Raw genomic sequence first — 16,335 nt, 5'->3', positions numbered from 1 at the left:
TTTGACATATGCGGAATAATTAATATTAGAGTTTGTCCTACTATAAATTATTTTCAAATGAAAGGACAATTGATATATATATATATATATATATTTTGGCATGTTGTCATAAACTAATTTATTTCAATGAAATTGCTAAGCAAATAGTTGTCAATAATGCTAAAGAGTGAGTCATAAAAGAAATTAATCTCACTATCTATTTAATAATGTTTATGAAAACTCTCTGTTTTTTTATAATTACATTTAGCTCCTTGTAGACACCTCTTTCATAATTAGCTTGGTCTTTTGACCCATAGTTAACCCGGAGCAGAAGACATGAAATGACAATGATAGCCGGAGCTAAGTTCTATATAAAGATTATGAAAAACATATAGGCATTCAAAATTTCTTCGCTCCCAAAAGTTAAAAGAAAAAAAAAATCTCTACTGATTCTCTTCTCATATGCAGCTGAGAGGAGAAAAACAAAACCTTCCTAAAATCTTTGTATCTTTTTTTTATTTTGTGTATTGGGATACTAATATCAATTTGTTAAATTATAAGACAATTACCGAATAGATTTTAAAGACTTATATAATTTTATAAATAAACCTAAAATTTTCATGCAAAAGCAGAAGGTGATATATATAGAAATACCAATATATTGATATACATTTTTCAATTAAGTTAATACAAATTCCTTCCTATTTCTATTCCTCAAGTGAATAATTAGCTCTCTTTTCTACATGCTGCTCATTTATCCAAACACATATTATTACTCTCTTTTTTTTTATTATTTAAGAGAAATAAACACTTGTCTCAATGACTTGTGAATTGATTGTGATATTACCTATGAGTTAATTCTTTCCAATAAAAATTCGTATCCTCGCCACTCGTACACTACATGAGATATTTTATTTTAGGTATCACTAACCATTTGAGTCAAGTGACTTTGGCCACTTTTATATATATATATATATATATATTTTTCTAAAGTGGAAAAAAAATTGATAGAAAGAAAATAATACAGCATGGTCATTTCTCTCTCTCTCTGTATCTTATGAAAAGTACTTCAAGGGTGTCTATGCTATTACTTGTCTTATCAACTTTTAAATCAACACCTACCACGTCGCCTAGCACTTGTTATACATGGTAGAGCATCTTTAGTTACAAAACCACATCCCCACACACCATTAATGAAATCTATAAATCAAAGAGCCCTCAACTCTAAACCCACTCCAATCTAAGCTTTCGCAAGGAATTAAGAAAGATAACAATCATGAGTTCATCCACCCTTCTCCATCTCCTCCTCCTCTCCTCCCTCCTCTTATCTTGCCTTCCAAATGCAAAACCTCAGCAAGCTGGTAAACATTCATATATATATATATATATTATATGTATATATATCTGCATTATATATATATATATATTTATATGTACTTCAAGTTGATATATATATATATATATGATGGTGCAGAGGATGAGTTTAGCTACATTGAAGGAAGTCCTAATGGTCCTGAAAACTGGGGAAATCTTAAAAAGGAGTGGGAGACTTGTGGCAAAGGCATGGAGCAGTCACCCATTCAATTGCGTGATAACAGAGTGATATTCGATCAAACTTTGGGGAAGCTGAGAAGAAATTATAGAGCCGTTGAAGCAACATTAAGGAACAGTGGACATGATGTATTGGTACGTATATAAATATTAGGGTTTCATGCATGCATGGTTTGATTGGTTTTCTGCAGGGTACGTACACCTGGCCGGTAAAGAGTAAAGAATGAATTGAGTACCTATAATTTTATGAGTAATGGATAAAAAGAAAGGTTTTAAAAATATATATTTTTAATTAAAAATTAAAATTTAACTTTAGTTTTCATTTCTAACACTACACTAACTTAGTTTTGCTGTTGAATAATAATTAAGTTAAATTAAAACTATTACAAGTTCTTAATTAAATTACTAAAAAATTTAAAAAAAATTAATGTATATATATATATATATATTCACATGAAATTTAAGAATTTTAATTTAATTGATATAAACAAACTTATAACTACATGCATACAAAAAATTTAGATAATGTAGATAATATTGCCCTGTGTAATTGCATTTATTTTTATGAGTACAGGTGGAATTCAAGGGTTATGCTGGTTCACTATCAATCAATCGAGTTACATACCAACTCAAGCGAATTCATTTTCACTCCCCTTCAGAGCATGAAATGAATGGCGAAAGGTTTGGATATCATGACAAACAATGACATTCTCCACGAATAATTTCAAACATATATATATATATATATATATATATATATATATATATATGAAGAAAGCATCGTCAGAGCGTCGCCGATTTCAGTCTAGGATGTTTTAAATGCAAGATTGGATCGTCGTCGATGGTTGATTGATTATATAAACACTTGTACTGCTTTTCGCATTTCATGATCATCGTATGCAACATGTAGAACGCGGTTTTCTGCGTTCGTAATGATAAAAGGCGCGTCCAGTTATTACATCCAGATAGTTTCTTATGGATATCACCAGATTTGCAAATACAGGGATGTTCCTAGATGATGAGTTTTCTATATATATATACGTGTGTGTGTGTGTGTGTATAACTTAAATATCAAATCTCTGTAAGTGTCTTGTTTTGAACTTTAGGTTTGACCTTGAGGCACAGCTGGTCCATGAGAGCCAAGATCAAAAGAGAGCAGTGGTTTCTATTCTTTTCAGATTTGGACGTGCTGACCCATTCCTCTCAGATGTAATTATATTAATTAATTACTTAATTAGTTATAAATTTTACCTTTTCTTAATTATAATATTAACCAATTGCTTAATCTATTAATTGCAATATAAATAACCTTCTATTTTTGATATATGCATCCATAGCTTGAAGACTTTATCAAGCAGTTAAGCAGTAGCCAGAAGAATGAAATAAATGCAGGAGTTGTGGATCCAAATCAATTACAGTTTGATGACTGTGCATATTTTAGATACATGGGCTCATTCACAGCTCCACCTTGCACTGAAGGTATTTCATGGACCGTCATGAGGAAGGTAATTAACTAACTTAATTATGCATATTGAGTTATAATCTATATAATTAATTATCAAAATGCTTAAATACTATATATGGTTTATAGGTTGCAACTGTTTCACCAAGGCAAGTACTTCTGTTGAAGCAGGCAGTGAATGAAGTGAGTGTTTCTAATTAAGCTTTATCCAACCATTGTTTAGTTTTGATAATTTTAATTAACTTTTTCTAATTGATTTTTTTTTTTTCAGAATGCTATAAACAATGCAAGACCACTTCAACCAACCAATTACCGCTCCGTTTTTTACTTTGAACAGCTGAAATCGAAGCTTGGTGTCATATAATAATATAAGTAAGCTCGTATGAGTGTAATATGGTGATGGTTAAATAAAAAGGGTGGAGTGCTCCACTCTGCATGTACTATCATGCCACGTATAATAAATAATGTGTCTTTTGGGTATTATGATCTTCACATTTTAGTGCATCCAAATACTCAATGCAGGGCTATAAAAATTAAAAATAGTTTATTACCACAAATGATTTCCCTCATTAAGGGAAAAAAAGGGTGTTCCATCCCATGATCGAGGCAAAAGCATTTTATTAATTCATTAACTATTTGCTATCAAAAAAGGAACAATTTCATCATAAAATATTTTTTGCGCAACTAACTCTACCTATTATATTAATTTCTTAAAAATGCCTCTTCCCTCATATTTTTCATCTTGCTTTCTCCTCGTACTTTGTTCATTCCGACTACGGTGAGAGGATTTAGCACTTTATGTACTGTTCACTTTTAATAAATCGAGTGGTTTATCCCGACTTTTTATTCATGCTCTTCCATATTAGTTAGTGAAAGAATTCACAAATGATTATAGAAAAAAGAAAATTAATAAGAAGGTATGTACTACACTAACGAAAAACAAAGCCTTCTATGGCTTAATAGATCCAGAAAATTAATAAAATGAAGGTATCACCTCAGCTTGTCACAATCATATTGATATATCATAATAAATCCTTAAGATAAGTTTAAATAGACTCTAGTTTAATTACATGTCACATTGCTTGTATATATAACCTGATGCCTCATAATTCAAACAAATTAATCATATAATTACACTCTGATCTTTTCAAATAGAATTACATAAAATTTATGTCACAAAATCTAACAATTAAATATTTTTGGCCCTATTACTATTATATGGGGGGAGTCACCTCCCGCTATCCTCGACTCCTTTGCATCTGCGCACTTCTCAACATCTAGCGAACCATATTATTTTATTTTTCTATCCTCTCTATGTCAATGTAGTCACTCTTGTAACATTTAATTTATGTTGCTAATAAACCATAAATTATTATTATTATTTTTTAAATAACCCCAGCTACTTTTCTTCTATCATTTGTGCAAAATAGAGGAGGAAAAGACAAACTTTTTTAAAGCTTTACACCTCTATAACATTTTTATATATCATTTCTCTATTTTTTGAGTTTGGATAAAATGGTCAAATATTTAAATTATAAGAGAAGGGTCAAATTTAAGAAAAATTCATTGTCCAAAGTTTTTACATGGTTATATGAAATTATACATCGAAAAATATTTAAAATAAAGCAAGAAATTGATTAAAGAGGTGTCTACATATAATGGTGCTTGTGCTCATCAACTTCGTATATTATATAAATTTATTAATATATTTCTTATGAAAAGTACTTCAGGGGTGCATATACGAGTACTTGTCTCATCAACTTCTAAACAACACCAACCTCAATATTGATATATATAAATATATATATATATATATATGGCACGTTATAACTGTTTGAACATCCTTGTGCAAAAAACACATCACCGCACATCCCTTTGTTAAGTTAAAGACTCTCTCAATTTCCCACCTATTCCAAACTAAACTTTTCAAGAAACACATTAAAGAAGACAACAATGGGAGTTTATCCACCGTCTTCATCTTTTTCTGCTCCATATATCTATACCATTAGTCTTTTTCATTTATCAAAAGTGAGTATAAATCAATTTTAGAGTGATAGATAAATCATATCTATTCACCACCAAATTGTTCATAAAATAAATAAATAAAATAGCTTTTTTTTGTTTGTCTGTTTTGCGTTTGTTTTTTAGTCCAAGATTCCCATGCATGTTGTTTGGAGTAATTAACATCATGGATTTGCCCTTCCACCAAATTGTTCTCAAATGGAAAAATAAGTGTTTTTAATTTGCATCTTGTGCTAATCCATTTTCATACAAATTCAGAAAACCAAATTTTTTATCTTTTTTATAATTTTAATCATTTATTTCCTTGAAAATGCCTCATCCACATTAGTTAGGTTGTTTGAACCATAGTCGACCACTAAGGCTTAATACCGACTTAAGATCTTCATATTAATTTTTTAAATCATAAACACAATTTGAAAAATAAAGTTGAATGTTGAAAGATTTCGAAAAATTTTAAATATTTTTAAACCGTAGATTTGAAGGAGATATATAGAAAAAGCAATATATTGATATATTTTTATAAATAAGTTAAATTCAAATTCTTCTTATTTTTATTCCTTAGGTGAATAACAAACGGTTCAAAAGTTATTAAATAAAAAACAAAAAAGAAAAGATTGAAGAAAAATTGTTTATGGTACTATATGTATATTATATATTGATATAAATCTTATGAAAAGTACTTCAAGGGCGCCTATGGCATTACTTGTCTTATCGACTTCTAAATCAACACCTACCACGTTTGATATATATCCTGCACATATTACTACTGCTTGAACATCCCTAGTTACAAAACCACATTACCACACAGCCCTTCAAATCTATAAATTAAAGAGCCCTCAACTCTCAAACCACTCCAATCTAAGTTTTTGCAAAGAATTAAGAAAGACTATAATGAGTTCATCCACCCTTTTCCATCTCTTCCTCCTCTCCTCCTTCCTCTTCTCTTGCTTTTCAAATGCAAGGCTTGAAGGTAACTATATCCATATACATTTATATATGCATTATTATAGTTTTCATTTTATATATACTTCAAATTGATAGCCTTGTCTGTATGTATGATGGTGTAGCGGATGACTTTAGCTACATTGAAGGAAGTACTAATGGTCCTGAAAACTGGGGAAATCTTAGACCGGAGTGGAAGACTTGTGGCAATGGCATGGAGCTAGTCACATTTAATATTGTGTGATGATAGAGTGATACAGACTCCAGCTTTGGGGAAAGCTGAGAACAAGTTATCAGGCTGCTCGTGCAACACTGAAGAACAATGGACATGATGTAATGGTACGTGTGTATTAATATTAGGGTTTCATGCGTGCATGGTTTCATCCAAAGTACATGTGGCAAGGATGATTTCTACCTTAACAAGAGGGTATGAGCAGAAGAATTGATTACCCTTAATTAAAATAAGACTCTTGACAAGTTATTGCTTGAATTGCTAAAATTTTAAAAAGATTAATGTATATATATATATATATATTTATCAATTTAAGTAATATTGCATTCATTTACACATGAGTAAATGACTGGTAGAAGTCAATTAGCACTAATTTATAGTCAAGTTTAACCTTCAGTTTATTTGTCATGTCTAATTGCATTTGCTTGTGTGAGAACAGGTGAACTTTAAAAGTGATGCTGGTTCACAATTCATCAATCAAGTACGGTACCAACTCAAGCGAATTCATTTTCACTCCCCATCAGAACATGCACTCAATGGTGAAAGGTAAAAGTCTTTATTTATAAATATACATCTTTAACGTTAATAACTTTTATTAGGTTTTTCATGTAATCTTAAAACCTGTGTGTACCTATATAACTTGAATGTCACATCTCTCAAATTTTTTGTTTTATAACTTTAGGTATGACCTTGAGATCCAGATGGTCCATGAGAGCCAAGATCAAAGGAGAGCAGTAACTGCTATTATGTTCAGATTTGGACGTTCTGACCCATTCCTCTCAGACGTAATGAATTAATTAATTAATTAATTAATTAATAATATTCTTTACCTTTTTCTTATTAATTAGTAACTTATAATTTATTAATAGTAATACAAATTATAACCTTCTATATTTTATACATGTATACATAGCTTGAAGACTTTATCAAGCAAATAAGCAGAAGTGAGAATTTTGAAGTAGATGCTGGAGTTGTGGATCCAAGGCAATTATTACAGTTTGATGACCCTTCATATTATAGATACATGGGCTCATTCACAGCTCCACCTTGCACTGAAGATATTACATGGACCGTTATTAAGAAGGTAATTAACTAACTTAATTAATTAATTAATTAATGCATAATATTATATTATCTTCTAATTACTAAAATGCATAATTATATATTGTTTTTTATAGCTTGGAAATGTTTCACCAAAGCAAGTACTGATGTTGAAGCAAGCAGTGAATGAAGTGAGTTTTTCTAATTAAACCCCATCTGATTTTAATTAATATGATCATTTTAATTTTTATAAGTTTAATTAACTTTTGCTAATTGATTTTTTTTTCAGAATGCTATAAACAATGCAAGGCCACTTCAACCACTGAAATTTCGCACCGTTTTTTTCTATCCGCATCAGAAACCCAATCATGATGCCATATAATCTAATCAAGCTCAGAAACCCAATCATGATGCCATATAATCTAATCAAGCTCGTAGTATGTATGAGTATGAGTGTAATATGGTGATGCTTAAATAAAAAGGGTGGAGTGCTCCACTCTACATGTACCCCTTATCATATAATAAATGGGAAATATAAATTATCTCTCTTTTGAGTATATATATTATGATTTTCGCATTTTAGTGTGTCCAACAACTCATCAATGCAGGGCTATAACAATTAAAAATAGTTTTTCATGACAAATGATTTGCAACAAACAAAAACTCGATATATATTATTTGCTATAAACAAAAACTCTCTAAAATAAGTTAATATTTGCAACAATGTTTGTGGTTGCAAATAGTACACTCTCACAACGTCTAATATTATACTACTATTTGTAAGAAAAATTTTTTGTCAAAAAGAAATTATTTTATTTTCCTTGTTTGCAAAAGAAACTTATTTTAACAGAGCCTTCTCAGTGATCATCTCTCCCTAAGATCTTCATTTTTGTTTTATTTTATATATTATGATAAAAATATCAATTTTTTAAAATTATAAAGACAATTTTAAAAGTGGAAACTCAAAATTTAAATACCTTTAAATAGAAAAACTAACTTTTTAAAAAATATTTATTTATTTATTCTAATAAAGTGGATAAACAATGAGCACTTAGCTATATTGGAAGGGAGTTAAACTTTTGACTTTTTATTTTTAAAAAAATATGCTAATACTCCCATATTAATTATAAAGATATAATTATTATTTTTTTGTACTTGTATTTTCAACTTAATATGGAAAAAATTGAGAGAAAATAATATCGAATAATAAATAAATAATAATCTATATTATATAAAATATACTTCACGGTAGTGTCGGTGCCAGTATATTATATATATATTATATATATATATATATATATATATATATATATATAATATTATAAAAAACCCTTCACGGAACCACGGGTCTCCCTATGCCAATACATATATTATAATAAATAAATAAATAATTGAAGGGGATCCATGCCAGCGCTTAATGTCATTAGTAATATATTTCGTTCATTTATATCATCCATTGAAATGAATATATTATTATTTAAAAACTCAAAAACAAACAATGACTTTCTACGAGTTATTTGTTTAAAAATAAAAATAAAAAATCACGCACACCATGATAAGTGCATTCAAGGCATTTTACCAACCCGTAATATAATTGTTAACGGTAACTTGCCATTTTCTTTAAATATAAAACCGCCCATAATTTTAAACCAATGTGTACCGAAAAAAACTTGAATGACAAATCTCTTAGTATTTTGTTTTTTTTTTTTACTTTAGGTATAACCTTGAGGTTCATGAGAGAGGATCAAAGGAGAGCAGTAACTGCTATTCTGTACAGAGCGGGACTTCTTGATATGTTCCTCTTAAACGTAATTAATTAATTAATTATATTCTTTACATTTTTTTATTAATTAATATCTTAATATATTTACTCTTAAATAAATGACCTACCTAATTTGATATATGTATATATACTGTATGCATAGCTTGAAGCCTATATCAGCCAGATTATCAGTAGCTAGAATGAAATAAATGTAGGAGTTGTGGATCCAAAGCAAATAGAGTTTGATCACTTTGATTATTATCAATACATGGGCTCATTAACAACTCCTCTTTACACTGAAGATGTTACATGGACCGTCATTATGAAATTTTTTTTTTACAAAGGCGATAAGCACCGCCCCACAATGGGGTGTCAAGGGATAGACAAATATGAAGGTGCACCAGTTACAGTAGTTTAACGACCCATTAGAGATTTATTAACTCGGCCAGACATCACATAGGGCAATTAAATTCCTACCATGTGTACACCTTAGAATATATTTCAGGAACCAAATGAAATTCATAAATCCCCCTGCCTTGTAACCCTGGAGGAAAAAAAAATGACATCCTCCTACAGGTGACCTATAAATAGGAAATAAAGCAGATGACCGCTCAGGTAATTTGATACAAGATGTCTACGTGTATGCACATTATTGTAACGAGATCGCCAACCACAGGTCACTACGTAGAGTGGTTGTTTCATTAAGAAGGTAATTAACTAACCTAATGCATAATATTATATTATTTTCCAATTATTAAAATGTTTAATTATATACGTTTTAATTATAGCCTGATTCGTTTCACCAATGCAGCTAATATTGTTGAAGTTCGCGGTGGATACTGTGAGTTTCTCTGATTAACTTCCATCAGATTTTAATTGATGTTGTTTAGTTTTGATAAATTTAATTAAATTTTGCTGAATGATTTTGTTTTTAGTATGGTAGAAAAAATGCAAGGGCACTCTGCAAGTGTGTGCACGCGCACAGTGTGTATGAATGCAGGTATTATAGTGATGGTTAAATAAAAGGAGTCAAGTGCTCCAATCTACATGTTCTATCTTGCTATGAATAATAAATATATATGTGAAATATAAATTATATAACGGTCGAGTATCATGATCTTCACATTAACAAAGAACAATGCTTTATATCTCATGGCAAAAAGTTTTTTTTTTAAAGTTTAATAAGTATATTTATGTAAATAATTAAATCCTTTCTAGCAGGATTTTACCATGGCGGAACTAGAAATCATTAATTAGTAGGGGCTGGAGGCCATATGTAAAAATAATTTTCATCAAACAAAAGTAACTGTTTGCAATAATACTGTGATAATATAATTTTTAAGTAAAATAACCATAATTTGAATATAAATACTATAAATTTTTTTTAAAAAAAACTATTTATGCACTCTTGAACTAGAACTGTCACCAATGCCAAGGTCCGACGAGCAAGGCATGCGACTAAGAAGGGGTAATTGCATACCACATGATTAGATTTTCTGAATATGTTGTAAAACTACTTTGTTATCAATAGTTGAAGAAACCTCCCTATCGATATAGACAACCAAGCTATCATTTATCCACTTATCTAATATTTTATTACGCAAGTCAGTTTCACAACATTCATCACCGAAAACATTCTCTCAACACTAGTTGTTACAACTGGCAAAACCAATGCCAACTCAATAAGGCGATAAATAAGTGAAAAATTGTACTTTTACTTGTTTCAACCATCTTCCTAGCCAAATATCATAAGTCCCCAATATTCACAAAATTTTCATCACGTCTCACATCATGAATAAAAGTGGTAAGTTGATCCTCAAGCATCATACGTTCAATCATATAGTAAAGTCTTCAGGATAAAAGCTCTGTAAAACGAAGTAAATTCTGGATGCTGAATTTGAAGAATGAATTCTTTTTATCAAGGCATGACACGAGAAGTAACTCCATGCTAGTTTATGGGAAACAATTTTGCAAACAGATCACACCCACTATAGTGTGTGTACATATATAAGTTAAAATATCTAGTTCTTAAAACTTTGTGTGCAAGAGAAAGAAGAAAGATCCCATATTAGGGTTTTAGCATATAATTATCAATATACAATTCCAATTACAAGAGTTACATGCATACCAACCCATGATCTTTGAGGACCATACGTACAAAATCATAATATTACACGTATACATGCATGTATAGATACATACATATGTACAAATTTAAAACATCTAGTTATCATTTTCTCCTCCAGAGTGATGGAGTATTACCCCAATCATTGAGCTGATCCCTTGGAGTTCAATTTTGCTCAATCAATAGTCAGAGTGCTCAGGTAGCTCTATTCAATTCTCGTTGTTACTTCTATAACCAATTTTATATAATACATTTTTAGAGATAAAATGGGGAAAAAACAAACAAACAAACATCCTTCGGATGAGTTACAAAAACAAAATTAAATTTTGCTATCTCCATCTCTTTGATGAATAATTGAAGCTTAGGTGTCTCTTCTTCAATTTTATATGTCCTTTTGGGAAGGAAATCTTGACCTTTTTGTATTATATTTTTGTGTCAAAATAATTAATTTTATTAATATATATATTTCTTAAAATTATGGTTCAAACCTTAGACTTTTAAATAGGGAGAGAAATGAAGTACAAGCCTCTTATTTTAGGAGTAGTTCACTAAACTAATTTCTAAGCAAATAATTGTTGGAATGAATTAAAAAAATTAGGACAGTAAAATGAGAATATATTTATATATCACTTAATCTCCTCTATAATATTTTCAATAAATAGATAAAGAAGTTTATAATTTATGGTCATTTCTATTATTAATCGTCTACCTTCATGGGGGTGAATAGATTTTTTGAATTTTTTTTAATGAGAAAAGAAAAGGACTGCAATTCCAAATAATTAATATTGCTAAAACTATTCAAATATTAAAAATAAATTAATAAAATAATCAACTTTTTTTTTCATCTCCTTTCTCTTCCTCTGTTGTTTCTTGTCCTCAAGGAATGTGAATGACAAGTTACACATTCTACCCAAAAAAAAAAATCAATTATCTCTATCTTCTTATTATGAAATAAAAACAAAATTTACTGAGAGACATATAATAGAGGGTAACCAAGGCATTCACAACCTTAGTAACATCTGTTCCTCAGCACCTAAGAAGAGTTCCAAGTTCAACTCCTTACTAGTAGAGTAATCAGGGCATGTAATAGCTCAATGTCTACGCACGTCCGTTGATTGGTAGGTCAATGGCCATGCAATTTGTCCATCTGTTCAAAAATAAAAAAAATAAAATTGATGGATTGTTAAAAATAAATGCATTTTTCAATTAATTTAAGGTACAAAAATCTATGAACCAAAGAATCTTAATTAAATAACTGAAGGTACAAAAATCGGATTAAAGAGCTTTAAATTCAACTTTCAAACTATTAATAAAATTCCAACTTTTCTATTATTGAAATGGTTCATAAAAACTAATTGTTAAAAGCAAATAGTTATGGGCATGAATTGGAGAAAATTAAAACTTTAAGATAAGATATATATATTGTCACTTAATCCCCTCTATAATCTCTAATATATACATAAAAGATATTTGTAATTTATAGTCATTTCTATTAATAATCATCTACCATTGGGGTTAAGGTACACAACTTTTGAACTTTTAATTGAAAAAAGGATTGCAATTCTAATTAATTATTACTGCTAAGATTATTCAAATATTAAAGATGGATTAATACAATGACCAACATTTTTCATCTTCTTTCTCTTCCTCATTTTGTTCCTACTTCTTAAGGAATGTGGCTAACAAGTTACTAGTTCTACCAAAATTAAACAAAAAACAAATTTGTTTTTTAAAAATCAATTATCTATTTGGCTCCCCTTGTTGAGAGACAATAACATATTGATATTATTGAGGACAATAATAGAGGGATAACTTATTGAGAGACAATAATAGAGGAAAAAAGGAAAATATATATATATATATATATAATATATATTAACGCCGGCTCCACATTTTGAGCATCTTTGCCACAAAAATCATATCCCTTTAATGAAATATATAAACTAAAGAGCCTTCAACTCTCAAACTACTCCAAACTAAACTTTTGCAAAGAATGAAGAAGATAACGATGACTTCATACACCCTTCTCCATCTCTTCCTTCTCTCCTCTCTCTTCTGCTCTTGGTTTCCAAATGCAAAGCCACAAGGAGTTGGTAACATATCTATATACATAAATATATGTGCATGCAATATATATGCTTTCCATTAATATATACTTCACGTTGATATATATATATATATATATGTATGATGGTGTAGATAATGAGGTTCATTATAGCTACATTGAAGGGAGTCCTAATGGTCCTGAAAACTGGGGAAATCTTAAACCAGAGTGGGCTACCTGCGGCAATGGCAAAGAGCAGTCACCCGTTGTTTTGGCTCGTGAGAATGTGGTAATGGATACAACTTGGGGACTTTGGAAAGAAGTTATAAGGCCACAAATGCACTATTGAAGAACCGTGGGCATGATATAATGGTACGTACGTATACTAAATTACTAATATTAGGGTTTCATGCATGCACGGACGTGGCAACAAAATGACCTATACCCCTTATATATGTAAATAAATTGAGCTTGATTTAGTTTGAAATTTAAATTAAATGAATTTATTTTCAAAATTTTGAATTCAGCTCAATAAACAATGCAAATTTAATTATATAATGAGAAGATTAGATTTTAGAAGTATATGAAAATTATAGTATATATATATATACTTTAAGGTCGATTTAAAATATAGTAATCTTGAGCCAAGTTGAAGCTGCTCATGAAAAGCTTGATTGATTGATTAATAGCTCTAGTGATAAATACTCATAAATAGAGAGATGATTTCATGGATATAGTTTCGTGGTAGTTATTACGGAATCAATATCATCTGTTTGATTACCTTAATGTAGTGATTTTTAGACCAAAGAGCAATAATTTTTTGAAGTAATTATCAACCAATCTCTATATTATAGAATAAACAAACATCAAAATTTATAAACTCATAACTAAAAATGAGTACCACTGAGTCCACTGGATTATTCCTATTTAAATAATGGACCAAATATATTAAAGAATTGATCACCGACTCATATAATACTTTTTAAAAAATAAAATTTAATTTTAGTTAGAAGTTTCCAATAAAGTAAATTACTATCACTTAAATTACTAATTTTTTTTAAAAAAAATTATAACTTAGAAATGAGCCAAAATATATAAGCTTACAACTACACATACATTCTTTCAAAGTGTATTTCTACCCATAAAAATGTCAGTAATATATATCTACTTGCACCCCCTAAATCACAAAGTAGGTTTATCTACACCTATAGTCGAGTTTAATTCATCTAGTCCATGTACCATGCATGCATAATGCATGCATTTCCATGTATATATATAATGTTTTCTTTTTTATTTTAATTTATTTTTGGATGGATGAGTACAGTTGGGATGGACGGGTAATGCTGGTTCACTGGTGATCAATGAAACTGTATACTATCTTAAGCAAATTCATTGGCATTCCCCTGCAGAGCATGCCACTTTTGATGGCACAAGGTCTCTATTATATATATATATATATATATCTTGTTTCATTATTAGATAGACATTTCATTTATTTATTTATTTTATTTTATTTTTTTATTTTTTTTTTTGGGGTGTGTAAAAACTTATATAGATATGAGCTTGAGGCCCACTTGGTGCATGAGAGCGAGGACCAAAAGATAGCAGTGATTGGTGTTTTCCACAAACTTGGATCTCCAGACCCTCTCCTTGCAGAGGTAATTAATTAATAAATTAATATTCTGCTAACCTTTTCTTATAAATTACTAATAATTTAATTTATTAATTATTATATAGCTTGAAGATTATATCAAGCAGATTAGCACAGGCGATAATTCTGAAGTAAATGTTGGAGTTGTTGATCCCAAGTAATATAAGTATTCAAGACACTATATATTACAGATACATGGGCTCATTAACCACCCCTCCTTGCACTGAAGGTGTTGTATGGACCATCACTAATCAGGTAATTAATTAATTAATTAATTAATAATTAATCAAATGATTGATAAATTAAAGTTAAATATTATGTTATATGTATCTTTAATTATTAACATGTTTAACTTTGTATACTTTATATATAGTTTGGAACTGTTTCACAAAGCCAAATAGATTTGCTGAAAGGGGCAGTGGATGCTGTGAGTTTTTCTTTAAGCTTAATTAATTAATTGGCTTTTAATTAATTCGATAATTAATTTTGATTAACTTTTGATAATTGATATTGGTTTCAGAGTGCTACAAACAATGCAAGGCCACTGCAACCTATCAATGAACGTACCATCTTGTTTTATTTTAGTCCGAAATCAGAAGCTTGATCTCATGCAATATAATTAAGCTTTAATGCTATATATCCTATGATGTATAATAAATGGGAAATAAATCTTTAGATTTTATTTCCGAAATCTACCCTAATATAAATTATATTATTTTGTTTCATCTTTACAATTGCGATGGATGGATTTTGTCTAAATAGATATTTTTTATACTATATATCCTTAATGCCCTCATATTGAATTCATCTTTATTCCTATTTATACATAGTTGAGCTAAATAGATATTGACTTCATCCTTAATTCCTATTATTATAATTGATGTAAACATGTCTTGAATCTTGATGCTATTATTGAGTTTGTTACCCCTTTTTTTTCGCATATAAAAACAATCTCCATTCTATTATCATGCAGATAGCATGTAAAACATGGAACTCACTTTTAAACTATAATGCAAGCATTTATCTCCTATTTTATTACACTTATCTACATTTCACTTTCATGAAAATCTTGGATATTCACCATGCTTAATTTTATTTTCAAGCCCATGTTCAACATTCTTAACATGAATAAGGCCCATGAACTCATTTGATCCATCATACCTCCAAATTGGATGGTTTGAGAGTCGTCTCACAGTGAGATCCCACCGAAAAAAAAAAATGGAATACTACTCACCATATAGTGAGATACATAAATTGTTGGCTTATTGAGCTTTATCCAAAAGCTATTTAAACTAAAAAGAACACATCCATAAAAATTCACTTTCTTAATCAAAAGCTATAATAAACCAACATCTTGGAACTTTGCCAAAGAGAATAGACACCAAAATGACCATACTAAGTCCATGAAAAAAACATGTGGTCATAAGAATCATAAAACATCACCAATAACAGATCTTGATAAACTGAAATGATGGGACCGAAAATGTAATCAGATTAATTAAGTATTTGAACACAGACCTACTA

At 29.5% G+C, this 16,335-nt stretch overlaps 1 protein-coding gene and 2 pseudogenes across 1 annotated transcript; all 3 read left to right on the top strand.

Moving 5' to 3' along the window:
* The first annotated feature begins 1,194 nt into the window (after positions 1-1,194).
* LOC120255048 (dioscorin dioA3) lies at positions 1,195-3,484 on the top strand. The gene is made up of 7 exons (XM_039262957.1): positions 1,195-1,340; positions 1,454-1,665; positions 2,105-2,211; positions 2,637-2,739; positions 2,868-3,035; positions 3,122-3,175; positions 3,264-3,484. Exons 1-7 carry the CDS (start codon positions 1,256-1,258, stop codon positions 3,354-3,356), a joined length of 822 nt encoding a protein of 273 aa, XP_039118891.1. The 5' UTR covers positions 1,195-1,255; the 3' UTR covers positions 3,357-3,484.
* Positions 3,485-5,821: 2,337 nt separating this feature from the next.
* Positions 5,822-7,788, top strand: LOC120255049 (annotated as a pseudogene).
* Positions 7,789-13,060: 5,272 nt separating this feature from the next.
* Positions 13,061-15,502, top strand: LOC120255050 (annotated as a pseudogene).
* The last annotated feature ends 833 nt before the right edge of the window (positions 15,503-16,335 follow it).

The sequence above is a fragment of the Dioscorea cayenensis genome, unplaced genomic scaffold, assembly GCF_009730915.1.
Source record: "Dioscorea cayenensis subsp. rotundata cultivar TDr96_F1 unplaced genomic scaffold, TDr96_F1_v2_PseudoChromosome.rev07_lg8_w22 25.fasta BLBR01000805.1, whole genome shotgun sequence".
Taxonomy (NCBI): domain Eukaryota; kingdom Viridiplantae; phylum Streptophyta; class Magnoliopsida; order Dioscoreales; family Dioscoreaceae; genus Dioscorea; species Dioscorea cayenensis.
This window is presented reverse-complemented; position numbering and strand designations above follow the sequence as displayed.